General features: G+C 44.1%; 1 protein-coding gene across 2 annotated transcripts; it reads left to right on the top strand.

Moving 5' to 3' along the window:
• The first annotated feature begins 231 nt into the window (after nt 1-231).
• Nucleotides 232-26,853, top strand: LOC142103983 (uncharacterized). 2 transcript variants are annotated; one of them, XM_075188404.1, is made up of 8 exons: nt 232-437; nt 2,265-2,624; nt 6,049-6,381; nt 9,467-9,571; nt 10,756-11,184; nt 13,575-13,931; nt 21,269-21,572; nt 26,537-26,628. In XM_075188404.1, the coding sequence occupies exons 1-8, from the start codon at nt 350-352 to the stop codon at nt 26,541-26,543; spliced, it is 1,983 nt and encodes a 660-aa protein (XP_075044505.1). In that variant the 5' UTR covers nt 232-349; the 3' UTR covers nt 26,544-26,628. The 2 variants fall into 2 exon arrangements, with proteins under 2 accessions (XP_075044505.1, XP_075044506.1); XM_075188405.1 differs by lacking the exon at nt 21,269-21,572 and having other exon boundaries at nt 26,537-26,853.
• Nucleotides 26,854-27,672: the final 819 nt, after the last annotated feature.

The raw sequence follows: 27,672 nt of genomic DNA, 5'->3' as shown, positions 1-27,672 counted from the left end.
TAATAAAGCTGTGACCAAAATTAAAATGCCAAATACTTGTCCCAGTGTCTTTCTTTAATAGCTCTCTGCGTGAGACGCCGGTTAGTCGGCCTATATCCCTCATCGTTTATAAACCATCAGGACTCTGTCCTCTGTCAAGTTAGATATCATAATGACTGGTGTAACCTTTGCTCGAGTCTCTAGAAATCTACTCCTCCTTAAGGTTGTAACTTAAAAAGTGAAAGTAAAAGTATTAGTGTGTTGGACGGAGGTAGATGAGCAGCTTCGAGTCTCTGTGATTAGGGTGGGGACACAGTGGATTCATGTAAGAGTTAAATAAAAGGGGGCTTAGGGCAGTTATGAGATCAGGATGGGATCCAGCAGGAAGCCAAGAAAAGAGCTGAGCCTGGGATTTGGGACTATCGTCTGTTTCCTCCTCACCTTCCACCCAGGAGCAGGTACAGTCTCATGTTATATTGCTGTAGCTAGATGACAGAAGAAGAGATAGTGCAAACGTTGTAAACAGGAGATACGTTACCTTAATCTAAAATGTTACCTCCCAATGACTCCTTTTCAGAAACAAAAACAAAACACTGTCACATATTTATAATTAATATTCGTTATTTACAAATAACCAGCTCACTGTACTGTATTGTGTCATATACCAAACATGTATACAATGGAGCTAGCATGGTTATAGGCTGGGGTATTCAGTGGATGTCGACTAAACAGGGGGGAGGGGGGGGGCTGAATGTAAGAAAGGAGGGTGAATGTAACATATTGGGAAGCAGTGTATTACAGGGGCAGGAAGAATGGGATATGGGAGGGAATTAGTTTTATTAATGGGCGACAAGGAAGGGAGAATAAGGATTGGCTAAGAGAGGAAAACTTTTAATAAAATGCAGGATTGGGAATTTATCAAATTTAGCGAGAAGTATTCTTCTATCAAAACGATCGGGGCGATCGCCCCCCCCTAGCAGGGGCTTGCTGCCGGCGGCTGCACACTATGTGCAGATCCGTTTAGCAGAGAGAGTTAGGGAGAGAGTCCTGCCAAACTGCTCTGATTGACACAATCAGAGCAGCCGGGCAGGACTCTCTCCCTAACTCTCTCTGCCGAACGGATCTGCACATAGTGTGCAGCCGTCAGCAGCCTTAGGTGTCAAAAAGGGGGCGGGGCTAAATCGCCCCCCCTAAATCTCCCCCGGTACAATTAACTTCTGGATCCGCCCCTGTTTGTAGGAGGACAGCTAAGAACGTCCTTTACTTGCTATTTAAAGAAGAGAAAAAAACTCTTCTATGTGGGATTGCTGCTCTAAATTCATATATCAACATTATTGTTTGCACAGAAAAGTGTTAGGAATTCTATACATTTTAGACATTTAAGCAAAAACAACTTAACTATGTCCGAAGCGGCTCCAACGCTGTCAGACCTGTTCTGCTTGATTTTAGTTCAGATGTCTGAGAATTCATTGAAAATTTCCAACCTTTAGAACCAGTCTGACAAGACAATGTGATATAACTTCTACCTAGGAGATAGTTTGGTGAATGTCATTAGCACCTTTATTTCCTTGATGCTGCTGTAAACAACTAAAAGTAATTTGTAAAATATCTGCTGCTAAGTGAAAAAACAGCCATGGATCCGTCACGCAACTCAATTTGCGCAACTGCGTTTAAATTTTATGCCGAAGCTCATGTGTTTAAGCAGCAAGATGGTGGAGTTTGTGGAGGGGGAGAAGTCTGCACAGGCAGAGGGGAAGAGCTGGGGGTAATAGAGGCATTTCTCCCAAAGTACGCAGTAGGTACCCGTTTAGAGGGGAAGTCCAGAAACGAGATTTACTTTTACAGTATAAGGGTGGAGGGAAGGCGGGAACCTTCATGTGCACTAAAATGCAATAATCATCATGTTCACGTCTTATTACTAAGTAGACTGAAATGGGAGAAGGAGGCTGGTTTGAAACCTCAACTAAACAATACTTTATAAGGTGGTCAGACAGCTGCCAAGAGAACATTAGGCAAAATATATCGATTTTAACTGCATTTCAGTGATGTCGGAAGCACAGATGTGAGTGACCCCCGACATTGCGACTTGCAGGCTTAAATGTGTGTGTGTATGTGTGTGTGCATTTTTCTGTATGTGTGTGTGTGATCACACTGATGTAATAAGTTTATACATGGCATGGAAATAATTGCAGGAATATAAGGTTATAAGGAACTATCGGCCTAATCACCACCAAGTAACAGAATGTACATGATAAGTGTATAATTTCTTGTGTCTCATATTTTAGATGCTCTACCAGACACCAATAATGAGCCACAAGTGAACACTATTAATGCACTCGTGGGTGAAGACGTGACCATTCCCTGTCGTCTAAACGGCGATCCTGCTACAGACCTGGATTTGATAACTGTCAGTGTGACCTGGACTCTAACATTAATAAATGGAACAGAAACATCTGTGTATCGTTATTCTGACCTCCAACATCACCCAAACAGACCAGGATCAAAAATAGAAGATAGTGACCTGAGAAAAGGAGACGCCAGTCTGTTTATAGAACGTCTTCAGCTCAGCGATGAAGGGAAATATAAATGCATTGTTATTGCCACTCCTGATAAAAAAGTGGCTACCTCCATGGTGCAAGTGTCAGGTAAGGGCTACATTTACAGGACCACAGCGGACCTGATTCATTAAAGAATGTAAATGCCAATATTTGCCGCATTTTGCGTATAATTGCACTGTGCATGCCCAGAAAAGTACAATACACCAGTGAAAGCAACAACATTGCGAGCGTAAAGGACACTTCCAACAGCCTAAGATTTTATGGGAGGGGACTGGGCGTATGCAGGTAGTCAGTGTACAGTAAGGGCCAAGCTGGAGCGCACACAGCAGCGTCTGATTCAAGCTTTGGGCATCTCTCAGGTACGTGATTTTAAGCCGTATCACTTGCACCAGCTACAGGTTGGTGTAAGTGCCGACTGATAGTGATGAAGGTCACGTATGGATGCTAGAACATGTGTTTGCAGCAAAGAGCAAGTTAGGTGCTGCCCCTCCCCAGCTTAGCCCAGTGCTACACTCCTAGCCCACCAATATGGGTAACATGGTGGCTAAGTGGTTAGCACTTCTGCCTCACAGCACTGGGGTCATGAGTTCAATTCTCCCCCTGTTTGCGTGGGTTTCCTCCGGGTGCTCCAGTTTCCTCCCACACTCCAAAAACATACTAGTAGGTTAATTGGCTGCTAACAAATTAACCCTAGTCTGTGTATCTGTCTGTCTGTCTGCCTGTGTGTGTGTGTTAGGGAATTTAGACTATAAGCCCCAATGGGGCAGGGACTGATGTGAGTTCTCTGTACAGCGCTGCGGAATCAGTGGCGCTATATAAATAAATGGTGATGATGATGATGAATATGGCAAGGCAGTAGGCGGCAGCTTCCCAGGTAAGACACGTCAATGTCAGCAGCTGGTGCTCGGCTTAGGATCTGCAGAATGTGGCTAAATATCCTCAGTATTTATGTTCTGTTTGCGAATAACGCTTCCTTTATCTTGGAGTATATGCTATGATGTTTTCAGGGCTTAAACTTGAATTACTCATAGTGTTAAATACAGTCATGGCCAAAAGTTTTGAGAATGACACAAGTATTGGTTTTCACACAGTCTGCTGCTTCAGTGTTTGTAGACCTTTTTGTCAGATGTTGCTGAATATACTGAAGTAAAATTACAAGCATTTCATAAGTGTCAAAGGCTTTTATGGACCATTATATTAAGTTTATGCAAAGGGTCAATATTTACAGTGTTGACCCTTCTCTTTGAAGACCTCTGCAATTCGCCCTGGCATGCTGTCAATCAACTTCTGGGCCACATACTGACTGATGGCCGCCCATTCTTGTCTAATCAATGCTTGGAGTTTGTCAAAATTTGTGGGTTTTTGTTTGTCCACCTGTCTCTTGAGGATTGACCACAAGTTGTCAGTGGGATTAAGGTCTGGGGAGTGTCCTGGCCATGGACCCAAAATTTTGATGTTTTGATCTCAAGCCACTTAGTTATCACTTTTGCCTTATGGCAAGGTGCTCCATCATGCTGAAAAAGGCATTGTTCATCACCAAACTGTTCTTGGATGGTTTTGAGAAGTTGCTTTTGGAGGATGTTTCGATACCATTCTTTATTCATGGCTGTGTTCTTAGGCAAAATGGTGAATGATCCCAGTCCCTTGGCTGAGAAGCAACCCCACACATGAATGGTCTCAGGATGCTTTACTGTTGGCATAACACAGGACTGATGGTAGCGCTCACCTTTCGTCCTGAAAGGGGATTCATCAGAGAAAATGACATTACCCCAGTCCTCAGCAGTGCAATCCCTGTACCTTTTGCAGAATATCAGTCTGTCCTTGATGTTTTTCCTGGAGACAAGTGACTTCTTTGCTGGCCTTCTTGACACCAGGCCATCCTCCAAAAGTCTTCACCTCACTGTGCGTGCAGGTGCACTCACAACTGTCTGCTGCCATTCCTGAGCAAGCTCTGCACTGGTGGTGTCCTATCCCGCTGCTGAATCAACTTTAGAAGACGGTCCTAGCGCTTGCTGGATGTTCTTGGGCGCCCTGAAGCCTTCTTCACAACTATTGAATTCTCTCCTTGAAGTTCTTGAATTCAGTTCATTTTAAATTCTTGTCATGAATTGATTAGAAGTGATTTAGAGGAGCTGATTCTAAATACACATTCTTTGGTTGAGTGGAAATGTTCATACACCCCTCTGTCCAGCAAGAAACACCCCTAAAAATTCAACTCCTCCACCCCTTTTCCTTATATCAATAACCCCGATCCAGAAGAGCAAATCTCGTTTCAGCTCTGATCTGCAATGTTAGGAACCTGCTCTGCAAGGAACATCCTTGATCAACCCAACTCCACTGCTGGTCTATGTAAACCTCCACTCTACCGCAAAGGCCCCTATAAGCTGATTTAGTGCTGCGCAGTGGATATTTCGCTCTTCAACCCCTTTTCTCCAGGATATAGAGGAGGTGCATTCTTTTTTTAGAAGAACATCTTGGCTTTTTTTTTTCCAGATAGTGTTGAGATCAAAGACGGTAGTATCAACAGATGACACCATAGAGGGTATAGAAAATGGTAGAAGAAGTTTAGGTCACAATGGATAACAAAGCTTTGCTCGTGGATTTGACAACATGACTGTTGCGTGCAAACTCCACCAGACCTTTAAATTCATAGGTCTTGTTTCTCTTCGTCTTTCCATTAGATTGGGGATGGGAGGTAGAAGAGAAATGTCCAATTGTGTATAGAAGCTTCTCCAAAACAAGGAGACAGATTGCACTCTACGAACAGATACTACATGGTTAATAGCTTTCTTTAATAAACATTTTTTAAGCAGGCATGCGATTGGTAACCTCTTGAAGGGAATTTTTAGAAAAAACAATCATGACACAGGTTACTATTTAATCTGTAGAAGGTAGAACGATTGGTGGGAAAATCTGGAGAATGATGGACCTGCAGCTTTTAGGGAATCTGTAAAGAAAGAAGACGTGTTGAGGAACTATCTACTAATGGAACAGTTTAGAACAAAATCAGTTACACATCTACCTTCAAAAGCCTTGATTTTATATAATTGATTTGTGGCGTCTGTAAGGGCAGGGCTTAGCAAACTGAGGGTTGGTCTCTGGAAAGTGTGGGTGTGGTTGTGTCTGGGCATGGCCAAAAGTTGTCAGTAGTTGTCAGGTAAGAATGCTGGCAATATTTTACACTAAGGGGTATATTTACTAAACTGTGGGTTTGAAAAAGTGGAAATGTTGCCAATGGCAACCAATCAGGGTATAACTGTCGTTTTGTAGAATGTACTAAATAAATGATAACTAGAATCTCATTGGTTGCTATAGGCAACATCTCCACTTTTTCAAACCCGCAGTTTAGTAAATATACCCCTAAGTGTGTGTGTCCTTCTGTGACCATTTGAAATGTTGGGAGACTCCATTGTGAGAGGCATTATTAAGTTTTTATGTGACTTATTAAGATAAATGTTAGTGAAATAAAAAAGCATATTATCATTTTACAAATTTTCTTCTTTTTCTCCAGCTAAACCGACTTGTGCCGTGAGTGACCCCAAAGTAGAGATGACTCCTAAAACTGAGAGGTCTGTTACATGCTATGTCAGCTATTTTTATCCAGTGACTGTGAAAGTCCTTTGGGTGAAGTACAGTAAAGTGTCCTATAACCGAACTGCGCTGGACAGAGACACCTGTAACACTGTCCCAGTTCCCAACATAGACGGAACCTTCAACGTGACCAATGTTCTGTCTGTGAAACTTAGGAACATGAATGAGGACGGAGATATATATTCTTGTATTGTGAACCACAGATCACTGAGGACCGAACTTGCTCTAAATTTCACGCTAACGGTGCAAAAAGGTATAATATCTATATAAATCTCTGGAGTGTACAGCAGTATTGGCCAGATTCCTGGTTGTGAATGTGCGAGTGGTGTGAAAACAACTGGGAAAGATATTATACCCCATAGTGATTAGTGGTATCAGAAGGTAGCAAAGAAATATAAAGATATTAGACGTCCATATGGTATCACAGTGTAGTATAGAAACATAGAATTTGACAGCAGATAAGAACCATATAGTCTGACCATTTTATAACCTATGGTAACCTCCAACCCTATTTGAGCCTTCACTCTTTGTAAGGATCTCCTTATATCTATCCCAAGCATGTTTAAATTGCTCTACTGTATTACCCTCTACCTCCTCTGATGGAGGCTATTCCACTTATCCACTACCCTTTCTGTGAAGTAGTTTTTCTCACATTTCCTCTGAACCTACTTCCCCCCCAGTGTCAGTACATGTCCTCGTGTTCTAATACTTCTCTTCCCCCCAGTGTCAGTACATGTCCTCGTGTTCTAATACTTCTCTTCCCCCCAGTGTCAGTACATGTCCTCGTGTTCTAATACTTCTCTTCCCCCCAGTGTCAGTACATGTCCTCGTGATCTAATACTTCTCTTCCCCCCAGTGTCAGTACATGTCCTCGTGTTCTAGTACTTCTCTTCCCCCCAGTGTCAGTACATGTCCTCGTGTTCTAATACTTCTCTTCCTTTGTAGAATGTTTCCCTCCTGCACCTTGTTATAACCCTGGATATATATGAAAGTCTCTATCATGTACCCCCGTTCCCTTCTCTGCTCCAAACTATACATATTAAGATCTTTTAGTCTTTCCAGGTAAGTTTTGTGCTGTAGGCCATGCACCATGTTAGTTGCCCTTCTCTGTACAGTCTCTAATGTATTTATATCCTTCTGGAGATACGGCCTCCAGAACTGAACACAGTATTCTAGATGAGGCCGTACCAATGGCCTATACAGTGGTATTATTACTTCTTTCTTTCTGCTACTGATTCCTCTCCCTATACAACCAAGCATCTGACTTGCCTTCCTCATTGCTTTGTTACATTACTTACCTGCTTTTATGTATGTCACCTGAACTAGTGACTCCTAGATCCCTTTCCTCCTCAGTAGTATGTACCAATGTGAATCACAGCACAATATATGGTATCACAGAGTAGTATAGTCACACATCACTGCTGGTGTTGTCACTGGTTGGTTGGCAGGGCCTGATTAAGGGTTCTGGCCGCCCTAGGCTAATACGGCCGCAGCGCCCCCCCCTCCTCCGAATATATAGGTGTATAGGAACACTCCTGAATATGATAGTTCAGGTGTATTCTCCAGCATTCAAATTTAGACAGATTGTGCCATTGTCTCTTACCTGTTCTTGCTCTTCTCTCTTGCAACTTTGTTATCCTCTCGCTGGCTTCTGGAAAGTTGGCGTCCTGTTTGGAAAATGCAAAAATGTATTAAAATGCAAACCCTGAATGATTAGGCCCTTTAGTTAAAACAAAACACTCCATTATGGCCAGCTAAAAGTACCCCATTGGACAGGCATATATAAGCAATATCTGAATATTTGTTGTCAATCAAATACAAACCTCTACCAGCCCCATCTCACTAATATTTAGTATTCTAGTGATTGCTGAGACCACCCATGTGACCACCACACAATCATGAGATTCTGCCCCCCAAAGCTGCTCTAATTTTTAAATACCCCCTGCAGCCATTTTCCTTAACCACAACCCCCCCCCCACAGCCATTTTCCTTAACCCCTGCTGCAGCCATTTTCCTTACCTCCACTCTGTAGCTATCCCCCCCCCCCCGTCACATCAAAACTCCCCCAGTCACATATATCAGCCCCCCTCCTCTGCCCTCCTTCATATATATCAACCTCTCTCCCTCCCTATAGATTTTCATGGCAGCCCCCCCCCCTCCCACCCTATAGATTGGTATGACAGTCCCCCTCTCCCTCCCTATACATATGCATGACAGTCCCCCCTCTCCCTCCCTATAGATATGCAGGGTAGTCCCCCCCCTCCCTATAGATATGCAGGGTTTCCCCCCCCCCTCCCTATAGATATGCAGTGTAGTTCCCCCCCTCCCTATAGATATGCAGTGTAGTTCCCCCCCTCCCTATAGATATGCAGGGTAGTTCCCCCCCTCCCTATAGATATGCAGGGTAGTTACCCCCCCCCTTCCTATAGATATGCAGGGAAGTTCCCCCTCCCTATAGATATGCAGGGCAGTTCCCCCCCTCCTTATAGATATGCAGGGCAGTTCCCCCCCTCCCTATAGATATGCAGGGCAGTTCCCCCCCCTCCCTATAGATATGCAGGGCAGTTCCCCCCCCCCCTCCCTATAGATATGCAGGGCAGTTCCCCCCTCCCTATAGATATGCAGGGCAGTTCCCCCCCTCCCTATAGATATGCAGGGCAGTTCCCCCCCTCCCTATAGATATGCAGGGCAGTTCCCCCCTTCACTTACCTGTAGTTGTGCCAGCGTCGCTCCTCTCCTCAGATCAGCAGATAGGAAGTGAAGACGTCCTGCTTACTGTCTGCAGTACAACAACAGGCAGCCTGGCGATTGGCTGTGTGTTGCTAACCACTGACCACCAATGCTTTTGATCGTCGAGCCCTCCACACCTTCCCCCCCGCGGCGACCCCCCACGGCGCCCCCCTCCCCCCTCCACCACCCCGAAAAAAAAAATTAATGAAGAAAAAAAAAAAGAAAGAATGAAAAAAATAAATAAATACCCGCAGCGCCGCGCCCCCCGGGACCCAGCGCCACAGGCTGCAGCCTGGTCAGCCTAGTGGTTGATCAGGCCCTGTTGATTGGAGAAGTGTACAGTGAAGCTGATTGGATGGCTGTCTGTCCAATGAGCTGCAGCTACCGCTGAATGCAGCCTATAGTCTTACTGACTTTCTATGGAGCTGAATACGCAGACTGCGTCACCTCGTCCTATCAGACTGCCATCCAGCTCGCGTTGTTCAGCTCGGCCTGTGCGTTTCATACTTCTCCAGGCTGTGCAGTAGGTGGGTAATTATTAATGTGCTTTTATGGAACGCAGATATTTTTGTTACTGAACAGCCAACATTTTCCCTTTTATCTCATAGAGCAACAGAGCAGTTACGCTGCTGTACTTGGGGCATGTCTGGCAATTGTCATCCTGATGATAACTGGTGTATGCATTATTTTCGCCTACATGCATTATAAGAAAGGTAAGGACTATATTTTGTCTGTGCAATGGAAACATTGTTTAAAATGTGTAAAGATTGTGGCAAAGGCTCCAGGAGTGTGAAAAAGTGATTTTATAGAGGGACGGCCACAATGAATCTTATTAATCGCTTATCTCCTTCATATCCGAGCTCTCCTTTCATCCATCCCACCATGTGTAATGTTTAGGCCGTGATGGAGCTTCGCACTAATGAATTAGTAGTGATAATATTGTCCAAGCTGCTATTTATCACCATTATTCCTTCTGCTACTTTGCATGGGCTTTGAGTGGTGGATCTGCTGCTACTGCGGGGTCTGGCGCATGCGTACTAAAGCCCCGATTGGTGTATGAAATAAAATGATGTAAGTAATTATAAGTTTGAGTGTATACGTAAGTTCATATCTGCACACAAATGACACGAAATGAAAATGATGTCTTCTGATTTATTGTACATACACTTATGCATATACTGCAGTCTGTTCTGTGTGTCTACGTATGGTAAGTACTGCTCAGGCAGAGCGCACTTCCACCTGGATTCAAATTGAAATGAATCTTGAGATCCGCTTTGATTTGAATCCATATTCCTTTTAAACACGCATCTAATTTGTTAGTTGCGTTGGGAGAGGGTTCAGGCACTTTGTATGTACTTCTGTGTCAGACCAGTGGCCTGATTCATTAAGGACCTTAACTTGAGAAACTTCTTATTTCAGTCTCCTGGACAAAACCATGTTACAATGCAAGGGGTGCAAATTAGTATTCTGTTTTGCACATAAGTTAAATACTGTCTGTTTTTTCATGTAGCACACAAATATAAATTTCAGTGTACAAATAAGCTATCAAGTATTTGTGTGCTACATGAAAAAACAGTCAGTATTTAACTTATGTGCAAAACAGAATACTAATTTGCACTCCTTGCATTGTAACATGGTTTTGTCCAGGAGACTGAAATAAGAAGTTTCTCAAGTTAAGGTCCTTAATTAATCAGGCCCCAGAACTTTATCTCCAGGATTAACATGGCTTTTTTTCCCCGAAAATACTATATTTAGACCAGGATCTCCCTACCTACCAAAAATCGCTTAATGCTGCGTTGAGATATCGGCCCGGAATTGACCTTGATGCCAGATAATAGTGCAAAATAAAATGATACTTAGAAATTGCAATGAACTAAATGATTTCTGATTTTGACAGAACCACCTGAGGTTTCGGAGATCACTGAACCTGAATTGACTCATATGAAGAGGACGGCTCTGACGTGTGACGTGTCCAATTTCAGACCAAATGCTCTTGACATATGTTTATATCTCAAGAGAGGTAATGACAAGGTGGAGATATATGTCTGGAATTCTAAAGACTCAAAAATATCGAGTAATAAGGCCGGAGATGAAGAATTACCTTTGCTGGAAAGTGGTTCTACTAATAATAAACCATTGATGGTGGCCATGAAACCTGTTGTGACTTCGAAGAAACTGTTCATTGTCATGTCGTCGTTCAGTTGTCAGTGTGTTATAGAGATAACTCCCAGACTTACAGATAATGATGCGTTATTTATATTAGAGGTGAACCATCCTGCTCTGAAAAAGCCCATATCTAAAGAACTGCGACTAAAGGTGAACGGAGGTAAGACTGAGCTTTGTAATAAAGATCTCCTACGTTATAACACCAGCTTCATGCAGACACACACCGCTGTTACAGATGGTGACAAATAATACAATCTATACTTATTTATGCACTTGTTAATTGCAGAAAATATACCTAATCCATCCATATCAGCACAGGCTGCAAATTGGATATTCAAACAAGCTTTTAAGAAAGTTGGGTGTATGAACCGGTGGTCATATTTTTGATGCTGACCCTTATACTGTCCACGCCAAAATGGGCACAGTGTAAATGTCGTCCTTAAACAAGCAATACGGGCAGACCTGGGGGCTATACAGGCACCGGACCCGCTGGCACAAAACGGTTATAAAACACAAGTGCAAACACTAATAAAGGTTAAAAATCTTAAAACTGCAGCTCTCCCAAAACACATGAAAAATACAGCAGCCGGCACACATAGGGGTACACATAAAAAAGAGAGCGTGCATGCCCCACCTCCCCCTTAATCAAAGTAACCCTAGTGCTGCCAGCCTAGTGCTGATACTAGCAAAATTGGCGGGACAAAATGCATGGGGTCCCTCAGATTTTACTAGAACCAGCACTAGGCACTGTGGGCTGGATTCCCTAGGGAGTTGGGGTCCGCAAAAAAAAATGTGGGCATTTTTCCCCTAGGGGCACCTAGCTCCGTGCTGAAAGCACTAATGCCCTTCGCACACCCCTGGGCGGTGGGTGTGTGTGGGTAATCAAATATATTTTGATATTAAAGACACCATTTTGTGTTGGTGCACTACAGGTCCTAGGCTGCCATTAACAGTTTGGGCATGCTGGTGCTTGTAGTGCTACATGGCTGCCATGGCATGCTGGCACTTGGGGAACCACAAGTGCCAGGATGCCCTGCCACCATGGACCCACTGCGACTTGTATTGCACTAACACAACATTTAAATAAGCCACACACCTCATTTGACCAATACATTTATTTAAAATAATTTTAAAAAAACTCAGTAATACTCACCAACAACCAGGTTCTTTCTTCATCTTTAAGAATTCCAATCTTGTAAACTTAATAAAATACCTAATAAAATACCTAATAGTCTGTTGTTGTCCATAAAAAAAACACCTAATAAAAGTAATCCCAGGTTGGCAAATAAACCTCTTCTGTTCTCCCAAATAATCCCCCAGAACATGTTTGGCAAAATAAAAAACCCTCACAGATAACAAACACTAGCTCCTGACTGTAGGAACTCCTGTTGCATAGTAAATAAAAGACAGGCGCTAGATCTATTAATAACCTGGGACTTAATAAATAGACCTAGCGGCTGTCATTTTTTCATTATGTGATGGGAATTCCTGCAGTCAGGAGCTAGTGTTTGTCATCTGTGAAGGGTTTTGATTTTGCAAAGCAAACAATAGACCCAGGGGCCTGATTCATCGAGGCACGTGTCTGCTGATTTTGAGTGTATCGTATACCCAGAACCGGGAGATACATCCATAAACGCAGCCCTGTCCGCTCAGTCTTCGAACACAAAGGAATCTTACTTCAGCCTACGACTTCAGGGAGTGAACGGGAAGGGGAATGGGCGTTTTACCGTAGTCAATATACACTAGGGGCGTGTTAAACTAAAATGCACGCAGCCACGTCCAAATCAAGCTCTAAGCATCTTAAAGTTCCTTGTTTTTCTACCATTTCTCTTGCTCCAGCTACAGGGCCAGTCTAAGTCCCGGTCAGTAGTGATGACAGCCTTGTATGCTATAACATGTGTCTACAATCAGGAGCAACTGTAATAAGTTAACTTATGTTCAGTAGACTTTGGCAACATCTTAATAAATGTTTTTCAGGAGTAAAAAAATGTTTTTAACAAAAACATTTTTTTTTTCTGTTTGATCCGTAATGCCTTTAATATATATGTATATATATATTTATATTTATGTGCGCTCTTTGGCGAATTTATAATCCACATAGGTATTTATGAATCCTGTAGTGTCTTGTGTAGTAGACTTACCCCCGTATTCAACAGCGCACGTATCTTGAGATCCGTGCCTTGATGGATTTGGGTGCGCACAAAGCGACAATATGTGCGTTTACTACCAAACGCAGGTGGTTACACTATGCATGCCTTGATGAATCAGGCCCCAGGTGATTAATCTTCTGGGATATTAGATAACTTTTAAATTTTCCCTACAATGCCGCAATCATCCATCGGGGATCGTGTCATGGTAACAGGTGGTAACCTTATCGGACAGGCCTAACCTGGAAGTGGGTTAATTGTCACGCCAGTAGGACTTACACCTGAGAGTAGGACATTCCATGGGGCAAGGCCATCCGTAGGTTTTTCAAATTTATTAAATTGTCAGTTGTATGTATTCTCTGCACGATCATGAAATAACGATACATTCTGTCTTGTCGTCTAGCACCTCCCGTTTTATCCGCCATTATGGCGCCACAATATCAAAGACACGATGACTCTGTGACACTTACTTGTCGCATGACGAAATTTTACCCTGAGAAGTTACACGTTACCTGGGTAAAGGAGGATTTGATGAAGCACAAACCACCATTTGTGATCCATGATTCTGAGGAAACCTTTAGTAAACAACATACAGTTGAATCAGAAAGGGGAGAAAAATATCAGGGTTACTATAGCGTCTGCTCAAATTTGAAATTTACAGTAGATGTCAAAAATGATCATGGAGTAAAATACATCTGCAGAGCCAAACATGGTGCAACAAATTACACTGCGCAGTCTGACATGGACATGTACGTCACAGGTAAGGGCGCTATTTCATATTATTTGTTTCTGTAGCACCATTGCAGTAAATGGGGATATATATTGTATTTTATTCCAATCAGGTCACTGGGTCTGTGATAGAGAAATTAGGTTGTAAACTCCACTGGGAAATATATAATAATAAATATATACCCCCCAACTGCCCCGATCGGGACAACCCAATTAGTGGGCTGCAAAAGGGGTGGGGCTTAATCAATAGTGGGTGGAGCTTTACTACAGTCTGTGCATGTGTGGACAGAGTTTTGGCGTAACTTAGGGCAGCACGGTGGCGTAGTGGTTAGCATTTCTGCCTTACAGCACTGGGGTCATGAGTCCAATTCCCGACCATGGCCTTATCTGTGTGGAGTTTGTATGTTCTCCCCGTGTTTGCGTGGGTTTCCTCCGGGTGCTCTGGTTTCTTCCCACACTCCAAAAAAAAAAAAAAAAAAACTTACTGGTAGGTTAATTGGCTGCTATCAAAATTGACCCTAGTCTCTGTGTGTGTGTGTGTGTGTGTGTGTGTGTGTGTGTGTGTGTGTGTGTGTGTGTGTTAGGGAATTTAGACTGTAAGCCCCAATGGAGCAGGGACTGATGTGAGTGAGTTCTCTGTACAGCGCTGCGGAATTAGTGGCGCTATATAAATAAATGATGATGATGATGAACTTAAGCCTGCCCCCGTTCTGCCCAAACTCCACCCACAAATGGGCAGGTTTAGTTAAAATTCCACCCACTTTGGGTAAGCCTCGCCCCGTTGGCGCTTAGCAGGATGTCCCGCCAAAATCAGGACAGTTAGTTGGGAGGATTAATTTAGAGCATATCTCCCAACATTTAGAATCACGAAATTGGGAAAAAATACACCACAACCCCATTCCGCCAAACTCCATCCACAAATGGACCAATCTGAGTAAACTCCACTCTCTTTTTGTTAAGCCACACCCATTTTATGGCTCACGAATTGGGATGTTGCACCCAAACCAAAAAAAAAAAAAGGCGCAACTTCAGTCCTGGACAAGCCATGTTGCACTGCAAGGGGTGCAAATGTATTTGCATTTTCACATTTTTGCACGCAGGGAACATGTTAGCTGGTTTTCCAAGTAGCACATAAATACTGGTCAGCTTTATTTTTACACTGCAATTTAGAGTTGAGAAAACACCCCCCCAACTCTAAAACTGTCGGCACATTTTACGTCCCCCCCGTATCCCCGCCACGCAGTGCAACATGGTTTTACCAAGGTATGAATTTGCTCCTTATTTTTTACTTTGCTCCTAATTCCAAATGTGCTCCCCGGGGTGGATGGGTATTGTTGATGTTTTTTTGTATCATTGTCTTTGCACCACTTTTAGAGGCTCTAACCTGTTATTTGCGCCCAAAATAATGGGCACAGGTTTCAGCCTACCCTGAATATACCCCTTGCACCTCACTAGCTGTGTTGAGAGTTATAGTGTTATTTGCTTACTGTATTGTGCTGTTATACTATGTCCTTGTCAGACGCCGTCCCCGCGCCTCCACGCTAAGCCGGGACGGACATCTGTCTCTCTCTGAGCGCCCCGTTGCTAGGCAACTGAGATGCGTCTTCCGGCTGCGCGGTGCGCATGCGCTCCCGTCGACATAACAACGGGACACGCTGCTGAGCTTCCTGTCGGCGGTCAGCCTGCCGGACCGCCGAATCTCTGCCCACCAATGAGGGATAAGGACTTCCTATATATATATCCTGCTCTGACACCACTAGGATGCCAGAGCAACTAGTTATCTAGCCTCCAGCGTTCCTGTGATATCTTTATTATATCCTGCCTGTTGATTCCTGTTACTGACCCGGCTTCCTGACCTCGCCTTTGGATTCTCCCTGTGTCCTGTCTTGTTACTTCGGTTTGACCTTGGCCTGCTGACTATTCTCTGCCTCCTGATTCTGTACCTTATCTGCCCGCTTGGTTCCTGACTCTGCCTGTACGACTACGGATTTGCCCTTTACCTCGCAAGTAGCTACCTGGGAGGGCCGTGTCCTGCACATCGCTCGCCGCGAAGTCCAAACTTCTTTGCGGGGGTCCCTGGTAAATACCGGCGGCGTGTTAGACTCCGCGCCTCCTTGTGTAGTTGTGCCAATACTTGCAGGTACTAAAGCCACCTCTGTGACAGTTTGCTCTGGCCATGTCAACCGAGTCGTCTAATGAACCTTCTGCACGAGACCTTTTACTCCACCTGGCTCATAGAGTTGAAAAACAGGAGGCTGAGCAAGCGCAGTTGCTTCATTGCATTCAAGGAGTCGCTGCACGTCTCGAGACCCTCCAGACCTCTGTGACCGCAGCTCAGAATGTTCCCGTGACTACCTCGGCTGCTGCAGCGACCTCCTCCTCTCCTGCTGTGGCATCCACTGCTGTTTTGAGACTTTCCCCCCCGGATAAGTTTGACGGAGAGCCTAAGAGATGCAGAGGATTTCTGAATCAGTGTCTTATACACTTCGAGTGTAATCCAGCTTCGTTTCCCTCAGAACGCATCAAAGTGGCCTTCATCATTTCTCTATTGTCCGGACAGGCACTCGCCTGGGCTTCCCCCTTGTGGGAGCGAAATGACTCAATGCTTTCTAACGCCTCTACCTTTATTGAGGCCTTCCGTAAGGTCTTCGATGAGCCCGGTCGCATATCTTCAGCTGCCTCCAGTCTCCTTAACCTCCGCCAAGGATCCCTGACAGTCGGTCAGTACGCCATACAGTTCCGCACCTTGTCCTCTGAACTCAGTTGGAACAATGAAGCCTTAGTAGCAGCATTCTGGCAAGGGCTGTCAGATCGAGTTAAGGATGAGTTAACATCTCGGGAGCTTCCTACTGATCTGGATTCATTAATCACCCTATGCAACCGCATTGATCTACGCTTCCGAGAACGTACTCAGGAACGTTCCGCCTCCAGACGGACCACTACTCGCCTTGCTCCCATGTTTCAAAATCCGGTACATCAGGAGGAACCGATGCAGATTGGCCGATCTCGGCTTTCTGCTGAGGAACGTCAGCGAAGTTTCAAACAAAATCTGTGCCTATATTGCGGGGATCCTGGTCATACCATATCCTCTTGTACTAAAAGACCGGGAAACGCCCCCTCCTAGTCGGTGGCAGGGAGGCCGACTTAGGAGTTGGAGTTACTACTTACTACTCCCTACACTACTGCTAGCACAGATTGCCTCATGCCCATCTCCTTGGATACATCTGTCGACCCCTTCGAGACCTTAGCCTTTGTGGATTTCGGCTCTGCCGGAAACTTCATCTCTGCCACTCTGGCATCGCAACTCCAATTAAATACACTAAAATTGCTTCAGCCGTTATTTCTCACCGCGGTGGATGGGAATCGCATCTCCAACGGGTCGGTTTCCCACATCTGTTCTCCTATTCGGCTGACGGTAGGGGTGCTACATTCTGAACTCATCGAGTTTTTGGTTCTTCCTCGTTCTGTCAACACTGTCATTCTAGGATTACCTTGGCTCAAGCTTCACTCACCCCAATTTGATTGGAATCGTGCTATGGTTACCTCTTGGGGCCCACAATGTTTCAAGTCCTGCCTGTTCGGCCTAAAACCTGGCCAGTCCACTCTTCCTTGTCGTTTGACATCTCCTCAGACTGAATTACTATCTTCATATATCTCCTACCGAGATGTGTTCTGCAAAGCCGCAGCCGAGACTCTACCTCCTCATCGGGCCTGGGATTGCTCCATTGAATTATTTCCTGATAAACCGCTTCCCAAAGGCAGAATATATCCATTATCTCTTCCCGAGAATGCTGCTATGTATATATGCTATGCTATATATCTGAGAATCTCCAGCGTGGATTTATCAGGAAGTCTACCTCTCCTGCAGGCGCGGGATTCTTCTTTGTTAAAAAAAAAGACGGGTCATTACGGCCTTGTATCGATTACCGGCGATTGAATGCCATCACTGTTAAAAACAGATACCCGTTGCCACTCATCTCTGAACTGTTTGATAGGATCACTGGATCAAAGATCTTTACTAAACTAGATCTGCGAGGAGCATATAACCTCATTCGTATACGCTCTGGAGACGAGTGGAAGACTGCCTTCTGCACTAAAGAGGGTCACTTTGAATATCTAGTGATGCCCTTTGGATTGTGCAACGCCCCTGCTGTGTTTCAGTCTTTCATTAACGAGATTTTTCAAGACCTTCTCTACGTCTCTGTAGTAGCTTATCTAGACGACATTTTAATCTTCTCCTCAGATTTGGTCACCCATCGTGGTCATGTAAGAGAGGTCCTATCCCGTTTACGAACAAATAAGTTATATTGCAAACTCGAGAAGTGTGTTTTTGAGGTATCACAGATTCCTTTCCTGGGTTACATTGTATCTGGGGTCGGTCTGCAGATGGATCCTGTGAAGTTATCTGCTATCCTCGAGTGGCCTAGACCTTTGGGACTAAAGGCAATTCAGAGATTTATTGGCTTCGCCAATTACTATCGGCAGTTCATACCTCACTTTTCTTCCATCATTGCACCCATTACCTATTTGACCAGAAAAACAGCTAATCCTCAAGTTTGGTCTCCGGAAGCTATCACCGCCTTTGAACTCCTCAAGAAAGCTTTCTCTTCTGCTTCTGTGCTTGCCCAACCTGATCAGAACAAAGCATTTCTAGTCGAAGTAGATGCTTCCTCTGTTGGTGTCGGGGCAGTTTTGTCGCAACAATCTATTTCTGGGAAGCTATTACCCTGCGGTTTCTTATCTAGGAAGTTTACCCCTTCTGAGTCTAATTACGGCATCGGAGATAAAGAGTTATTAGCAGTGAAGACTGCACTCGAAGAATGGCGTCATCTTCTGGAGGGTGCTCTCTACCCGGTCACGGTACTTACCGATCACAAAAATCTCATCTACCTTCGGGAGGCTCGATGCCTGAATCCCCGTCAAGCCAGATGGTCCGCATTTTTTGCCCGGTTTAATCTAAGACTCACCTACCGTGCTGGTTCTCTAAATTCCAAGGCTGATGCTCTGTCCCGTTCCTTCGATATCTCTGATACTCCACTCTCAGTAGAACCCCCACCGGTCTTAGAACCTTCTTGTATTGTGGCGATCACTCAGACACCTCCTGTCGGTTGCTCCTTCCTGGAACCACACCTACGCCTGAAGGCGCACCGTTGGGCACATACCTCTAAGTTTCCTGGGCATGCCGGATCAGAGAAAACTCTTTCGCTGCTCTCTCGACATTACTGGTGGCCCACTATCCGTACTGACGTCCGGGAGTTTGTAGCCTCATGCACTACTTGTGCTCAGAATTAAGTACCTAGGCAACCTCCTGCAGGACTGTTACAACCTCTTCCAATTCCTGATCACCCTTGGTCTAGCATCTCAATGGATTTCATCACCGATTTACCACCGAGCAACGGCTGCAACACCATCTGGGTCACTGTGGACAGATTTTCTAAGATGGCCCATTTCGTTCCACTAAAGGGTCTTCCAACTGCATCTAAACTAGCACAAATCTTTATTAAAGAGATCTTCCGCCTCCACGGTTGTCCTCTGGAAATAATCTCTGACCGTGGCGTTCAGTTTATTTCTCGCTTCTGGAGAGCCTTCTGCAAGGATTTAGGTATCAGTCTTAAATTCTCCTCTGGGTATCACCCACAGACCAACGGCCAGACGGAGCGAGTAAATCAAGATTTAGAATTGTTTCTTCGTTGCTTTTCTTCACACAACCAATCCAATTGGAGTCTTCTGCTGCCTTGGGCCGAATTTGCCCACAACAACCATAATCATTCTTCTTCTGGATATTCTCCATTCTTCACTGTATATGGGACCCATCCCATTCTTCCCTCATTTTCTTCCCCACCTCCCACAGTTCCTGCCGCCCACGCTATGACTCAAGATATGGCTAAACTATGGGTTTCCACTAAGCAGAACCCTCTCAAATCAGGACGTCATTATAAATTTTCCGCTGATAATCATAGAAGAGTCGTACCAGTCCTCCAGGTAGGGGACAAGGTCTGGTTGTCCACTAGGAATCTGAGACTACGGGTTCACTCCATGAAACTGGCACCCCGCTTCATTGGACCTTTCTCAGTTACGCAAATCATTAATCCAGTTACGGTTAGACTCCAACTTCCTCCAGCGTTGAAGATCCATAACACCTTTCATATCTCCCTCCTTAAACCTCTGGTACTCAACAAGTTTTCCCATGTCACTCCGGTTCCTCATGCTATTCCCACCGCTATGGGGGACGAATGTGAGGTTAGTCAAGTCCTGGAGGAACGTAAATTTCGAGGATGTCTACAGTACCTAGTACATTGGAAAGGCTTTGGACCTGAAGAGAGGTCTTGGGTTTTTAAAGAAGATTTGCATGCCCCAGGATTATTATCCGCCTTCCTTAAACGGCGCTCTTTACCTGATGTGTTTTCCGATTGTGAGGAGGGGGGTACTGTCAGACGCCGTCCCCGCGCCTCCACGCTAAGCCGGGACGGACGTCTGTCTCTCTCTGAGCAACCCGTTGCTAGGCAACGGAGACGCGTCTTCCGGCAGCGCGGTGCGCATGCGCGCCCATCGCCATAACAACGGGACGCGCTGCTGAGCTTCCTGACGGCGGTCAGCCTGTCGGACCGCCGAATCTCTGCCCACCAATGAGGGATAAGGACTTCCTATATATATCCTGCTCTGACACCACTAGGATGCCAGAGCAACTAGTTATCTAGCCTCCAGCGTTCCTGTGATATCTTTATTATATCCTGCCTGTTGATTCCTGTTACTGACCCGGCTTCCTGACCTCGCCTTTGGATTCTCCCTGTGTCCTGTCTTGTTACTTCGGTTTGACCTTGGCCTGCTGACTATCCTCTGCCTCCTGATTCTGTACCTTATCTGTCCGCTTGGTTCCTGACTCTGCCTGTACGACTACGGATTTGCCCTTTACCTTGCAAGTAGCTACCTGGGAGGGCCGCGACCTGCACGTCGCTCGCCGCGAAGTCCAAACTTCTTTGCGGGGGTCCCTGGTGAATACCGGCGGCGTGTTAGACTCCGCGCCTCCTTGTGTAGTTGTGCCAATACTTGCAGGTACTAAAGCCACCTCTGTGACAGTCCTGTCTTGTTGTTTGCCCTCTGTACGACACTGCAGACTTCATGTAGCGCCCTATAAAGAATAATAATATCAATATTACAAATTCATGCCCACTTTGTAGTCCGGGGAGTGGGCTTCCGACAGAATTGCCTGCTTCCCCAGGGGGGTTCCCAATAATTCGGAAGACCACTGGATATTCCAGGAGAGATGATAAGGTTATAGGTCAGTTGATACTGAAAATGTAATAATGTTATCAATAACTATAATTTTCTCTTATCATTATTATTTTTTGTGTCTTGTGATTTGGATAGCTGAACCCGTGTTGGATCGGATACAGAGCACACAGAAATACTACGCTGTTGGGGACCAGATGGAGCTGACCTGTAGAATTCATTCATTCCATCCACAACACTTACAAGTTAAGTGGTACAAGGGGAATGAAGTTTTGTCGTCACCAAATGAAGAAGCCCTTAGAGCTGAAGATGGACTCTTTTATGTTATCAGCAGGGTGGTGCACACTATTACAATGGAGGATTTTGGGAAAACATTCAGGTGTGAAGTTGATCACCAGAGTTCAACACCTCAAAGTGTTGAATGGACACTGAAAGAACCCGTGTAAGTAGTTGAGAGTAAATAATTGTAATACCGTAGAGTGTAAATGTATTACCGGGAGAGCGGCTCGTCCACTGTCCATAGCCGGATAAAGACATTATGGAGTCCTAAGTATACAAACATTTTTTGGTACTGAACATCTAGTTAGTCAGCCTTGAATCAATTCTTACATTCAGACTGCTGACCCAATCTGTGTTAACCATACGTTCGATCCGCACAATTCAGTCATTCAGCAGCTGCTCAGTGCACATAGATTATAATATTAGACATATATAATACCTCCTAACTGGCCTGATTTAGGTGACACAGTCTTGATTTGGAGGCTCTGTCCCGCCATGCTGATTGAGAGCACCTTGACCTGCAAATCGGAAAGTCAGAAAGTATATTCCGTTCACTGGTGAGGGCGGCTATGAATTGGTGTTTTGAGGGGAGGGGGTAAGGGGCAGTCTAGCACTTCAGAAGCACTAGTCATGCCCCCCACGTGTGGCCATGCTCCAATTCATAGATAATACCATTCTCAGCAGTGTCGGAACTACACAGAGCGCAGGTAGTACACTTGTACAGAGGCCAAGAGGATAAAGAGGACTTCATTGTAATATCACCCACCAGCCCTTCCTCTCCATGGTTATTAACTCACCACAAGGTGACCGTGGCAATGCAAGTTCAAGAGCTCAGATTGGCTGTTCCACAGCTCACTCTTTTTGGAAACTCACTGGAACAGGCCCCAGACTGAGGCACCAGCAGGTGGAGCTGTGAAATAAAACAGTTCACATGGGATACACATCAGATATGGACCATAGAGCCATACACCAAGGCAAGGCATGACTTATAGCGCCAACAGTAGATTGATCGTCCTCCGCTGTTAAGAGATGACAATAATGGGGAATAGATGGGTGATATATATTATTCACAAAGAAAAATACAAAAAGAAGCTCAAAACTGGGCCAGTCTATAAGTCCACATTCTGTGCCATAGAAAGTACGATCCCGAGGCAAGGTCTACTTATTCACAATAGTCCCGTTAATCCAGTTGTAGCAGTAGTTTCAGGTCAAGGAATATTATCATTTTGAGTTAATGATTTCCGAGTGTTCTACAAACAGAATTAATTCAGATGGATGATGCGTTGGGACGGCCGCCTGTCGGTTCTCTGAACTGACCACCCACCTCTAACCACATCACCAACCATTGTAACACAATAGAGTGGGTGAGGTAATGTGTCGGAACCCAGACTCTCTTCCTGGCTACAGAGTATTGCTCCAGCTGCCTCTATGGGAAAGGGGGGGGGGCAATTAACCTGTCTCTATGGGGTGTGTAATTCTATGTTATAGTAGATATACCTTCTGCTTCAACAAGGCTTTTACTGTATTTTATTTAATGTGTAAGGGTTTTCGATTCCTTTCAGCCTATCTCGCTCTAATCTTAATACTTGGTCTATATCCAAAGAGGAAATGACGACAATATACCTAATAAGGATGAGGACATATGGTGTCTTCCACCAGATTGTCCACAATCACCGGCTCTTGAGATCAGCTCACATTAGTCTATTTCTCAGATGAACTTGCAGTAGGTCTTTTCATACATAATTACATATAAAATATGTCTTTTGGGCATTAAGAATTATTGCAAAGAGATGTCGGGACTCTTGACTCTTTCAGTTAACAGGATCAATGACAACCCAGCCAGATGTAATGTTATGGGACTCATACCTACTGATAGAGTGATATCATGTGGTTATTGGTTCATTGTCTCATGTGGTACTGGGTAGTTCATAATAATAATAAATCTGGGTATTTTGATGACATACTGCGGCTGATTCAGAGTATAAGCATAGCTTGAGATTGAGAAGGTCCACGTAGGTGTATCTGTACGTACGCCGTAAACAGAGTGGAAGGTACGTCCAGGTCTGATGAGCAGTAGATGCGTCTGATGGACAACAGACGCACCCTCAGACACTTATGTTTAACTTTTGAACATGTACAAAAACCTTTTTTTTTAGGTAACAAACGCAATTTCAGTGAAGCATCATTTAAACTTGAATAACCTAATACAGCAGGAACAACTTCCCGACTTGTGTACAAAAAATAATGTTTTTATCTTTGCTACATCAAGCTCGCAAATCCTCAAACTATAACCGAATGACTACTAAAGTCTCAATAAGCGTCTGCGAATCATTCGCAATCCTCTAATTACAAGCGGTTTGCTAGTTCGGGTGTCCGTCACCATCATCCGCTACTTACACCCAGGGCCCTCTTAAGAAGCTCTTGGGCCCCCGGGCACAGCAGTGCACCGGGGCCCTTATATATACAAAAATAAAAATAAATGATTATATATATGGGCCCTGCAGACCAGGGGGGCCCTCCGGAGGCAGAAGAAAAAAAAACCCTGCAAAAAAAGAAGAAAACACTTACCGTGCTGTCAGCTGGCGATCCGGCTCCCTCCCTGGTCTCCTCCTCTGTCGCGCTCCGCAATGGATGTCGGGCGGGCGTGATGACGTCACGTCCGACATGCACTGCCAGCGCGACGGAGGAGGAGACCAGGGAGGGAGCCGGATCGTCAGCTGACAGCAGGGTAAGTATTTTCTTCTTTTTTTGCAGGTTTTTTTTTTTTTCTGCCTCCGGAGGTCCCCTCTGGGCTGCAGGGCCCCCGGGCACCTGCCCAGCGTGCCCAATGGGAAAAACGGCCCTGCTTACACCTGCCCATTAACACGCCTAATAAAACCTTCTTCAGCCCTATCTGCGACTACGCCCCAGTATTAATCCGTACACAAACACTCGAACACTTACTGTACATTACCTTCCCTAGAACGCCCCTTCTATCCCCATCATGTATCTTCAGGTTTAAGGCATCGTTAGTGGCAAAAAGTCGCAGATCTAAATAGCCGCAGTTGTGTCCGCGAAGATATGCTGCGCAAACGGGCATCCGTCTCACTCTGAATCAGGCCTACTGTGATTTATGAACAGGTGATTATATTTGCTGTGATCGTTGTCCAATCACACTAACGGTACCCTAGAGGTGTATGTGTATAGCCAAAAATGACGGAGGCCCGGCCGCCCCACAGTTGAGTCGAGCGGCGGGAGCGGCTAATGTATGACCAGCTTTACTGTCTCTTAGGATTAAGCTAATTAGGGGGCGTGGCCAAACATCTGAACCGTGAGATCGCATTTTACCTCAGCTCCGTCAACATAATATTTTTAAAAGCTAATTTTGGATTATTTTCCGAACATTTCAGTATTCCAAGTCCCCTATGACATCGGGAATCATATTTAAAGTTAAAAGAGCAATAATTAGGACTGATTAACTGCTACCCTTGTTACTAAGTTGAGGGGCAGCAATATTATTGCAGGTATATTAAATGACAAAATCCACCTTCAAATAAAATAACAGACACGAGTTATAATATAAGCTTGGCTATATACAGTATTCCTGTACTGAATATATCAGCGATAAAGAGGTGGGTGTATTTGTACTGATTCCTGCGCACTGTGTGTCACATGTACTGCAGCCGTTAAACTGCCACATCCAGTGGCCGCCATTTTGTCTCATGGAGACCAATGGAAGTTGAGTTACTGTCTTGCCCACTGTAGAGTGGGTTATATTGCGGAACTTTACCCCGATCCCCTCACAGATAATAATTATTAACAATCTACTTTGTGGCTTGTGGAAACAGAGCTGCGATTAATGTGTTTTATGAGTCGTTTTAACATCATTGAGAAAAAAAGTAAATAATATAACTAAATAAAGGAAAAAAAATAAGAATCGTCTTTTTAAAATCTCTAAAATAAACTTGTGAATTGTCTATTTTTTTTTACACACATTTCAACATATCCCAAGTGAGGAATAATGGTTTACCATTTAAATTACTAACTTTGGAGTTAAAATAATTTAAATATGTGACTCTTCTATGTATTTCTTCTTGGCAACCTTATAGAACACGTGAATAAACTGACGGATAAACTTATATCCCACATAACTAGTACAGTTAAACATTTGATTGGAACTGGAAACAAGCTAACTGTCCTCCACAACAAGTTCTGAAACACGTCTGGTTTGTTTCCAACATGATATTTATCTATACCGGGAAATGTATGGGCAAATCTTGATATTTTTCCCCTGGTCTCTCCGTTGTTTTATATCCACCTTAAACACTGCTAGGAAGTTAGATGCACTGTTCAGCTCTTTCCTAATGTTGTCATACTCTAGCAAATGTATATAATTTATTTTTTTGTACTATAACATCTAAACTTAACCTATCATGTATAAGTAGTATGTAAATATCACATATTTGCATAATGCTGTCTGGAACTCAGACACAACATCAATTGTATGAAACTTATATTGTTGTTATGGAAAATCAATAGAATATTGGAATTGGGTAATATAAATAATGAGATTAATTATTGCGCAGGTTAATTTGTGCTTCCAGAGGACGTCTAGATACATTCCTAAAGTCTTGGTGCTCCTGGTAAAATTCCACATAGTTCAGACAGTTCCGGAGACTTGCCTAAGGTCATTACTTTTACCTCTTGAGATACAGTAACAATAAATACATCCTGGATGTGTTAATGTGACAATTGGTATTTGTGCTCCTGCCTTGCTTACTTTTGTTATTTCTAGAACTATTTCTGCATACAATAAGGTAACCTTGACACTGGGATGCAGGCATAAATGTTTGGCTCAAAATATGAACCAATGTCTTATGTTTTCATTTTGCTAGATACACACAGATATACAGTGATAAGGATAAGCGCTGACAACAACTGTGATTTCTAGAAATATACCACAAAAATAAAGAATAAAAAGTTTCCATTGGTGATATGAGGACTTTCTAGGAATAACCCATAGACATGCCACACTGTGCAATGGTGATCTATGTCTGTTGATGGTTATTGTATATTACATGTTACAGTAATGTGAAAATATTTTTTTTATCATTTTAGTTATTTTAATGACTATAATTATTTTTAAAGGGATTAAGAAAAAAGGAAATTGCCAATGGAGTCAGTTCTGGAAAATCTTTCCCACGGTGAAGTCCACACGTATCTTCATGAGATGACAGCAGAGATGGCAAACTGTCTTGGCATAAAGAGTCACTCTGCTTTGGTGATCCCTGTAGAAATACATTCCGGCCATTGATGATCAGTCTGATATCCAAACAAGGAACCTCTTACTGATACAGACCCACTTGGACACTGGACAGTGCCGATACGTTGATGACATTTATACAGAATACACGGAAGCCTCTTGATTCAATTATTTTCTACCACAGTTTAATATTTTTTGTAATAAACATACAATAAGTACTTGTGTCATTTGTCTTCACATTTATATATTATTATTCTGCTTCTTTATTTAAACAGGTTCAGTTTATCCACATACCGCACAATGCAGTGTCTGTATTTATCTGTGGGAACGATGCTTGACTGGTATTATTTTATGGGGAGATGCTGTACTGTCATTGTAGAATAGCTGAGTTTTTAGTTAAGATTCATGTGGGAATTACTGTAACTGTAGTTGGCAGCTGACACTGCAAACACTCTGCACTGCCCATTGTGTGCCAAGATGGGAACACCAAAGGTGGATAAGTGTCCTTTCCAAGACCTACTTTCTGTGATGTTTGGACCAGGGTTGGGACAAGTGCCCTTAGGCACCCGCCCTCCTACAGTGACCCTTTCTTACCTTGAGTGGAGTGGGGCAGCATTTTCCTCACCAGATTGGTAGTGTGCCAACATCATAGCCCATCGGCAGCTAATCACTGACATAGAGGAGCTGTACCAACTTCACAGGTAAGAAGCTGCTGCCCGTCCGTGAGCGTGGTCGGAGCTCAGTGTGGGGGGCGTCACAGGGAAAATAAAAACACAGAATGAGTAAATGAATTACGTCACCCATCCAGGGTTCTAGATGCCCCTTAACCCTTGGCGCTCTAGGTGAATGCCTAGGTTCAACTAGTGGTAGCGCCAAATCTGTTTGGACCACCCCCATTATTAATTACAACTTTCTCATGTTCCTCGGAACATACGGTCCAGCCAAGCTTCCCTTATGTCTAAAATAAGTCATGACAGTAACCAGGCATGGAGGCCGTCTTCAGTTATTTTAATGTTGGTAT

Source organism: Mixophyes fleayi, chromosome 10 (genome assembly GCF_038048845.1).
Source record: "Mixophyes fleayi isolate aMixFle1 chromosome 10, aMixFle1.hap1, whole genome shotgun sequence".
Lineage (NCBI taxonomy): Eukaryota > Metazoa > Chordata > Amphibia > Anura > Limnodynastidae > Mixophyes > Mixophyes fleayi.
Note: the sequence above shows the minus strand (reverse complement) of the source record. Positions and strands in the feature narration are given on the sequence as shown.

What these genes read in the sequence shown, in the direction of transcription:
- LOC142103983 (XM_075188404.1), top strand. Translation starts at nt 350, where the DNA reads ATGGGATCCAGCAGGAAGCCAAGAAAAGAGCTGAGCCTGGGATTTGGG. An exon ending in CACGCTAACGGTGCAAAAAG is followed by an intron (nt 6,382 to 9,466) that starts GTATAATATCTA and finishes TTTATCTCATAG; the next exon opens with AGCAACAGAGCAGTTACGCT. An exon ending in GCGACTAAAGGTGAACGGAG is followed by an intron (nt 11,185 to 13,574) that starts GTAAGACTGAGC and finishes CTTGTCGTCTAG; the next exon opens with CACCTCCCGTTTTATCCGCC.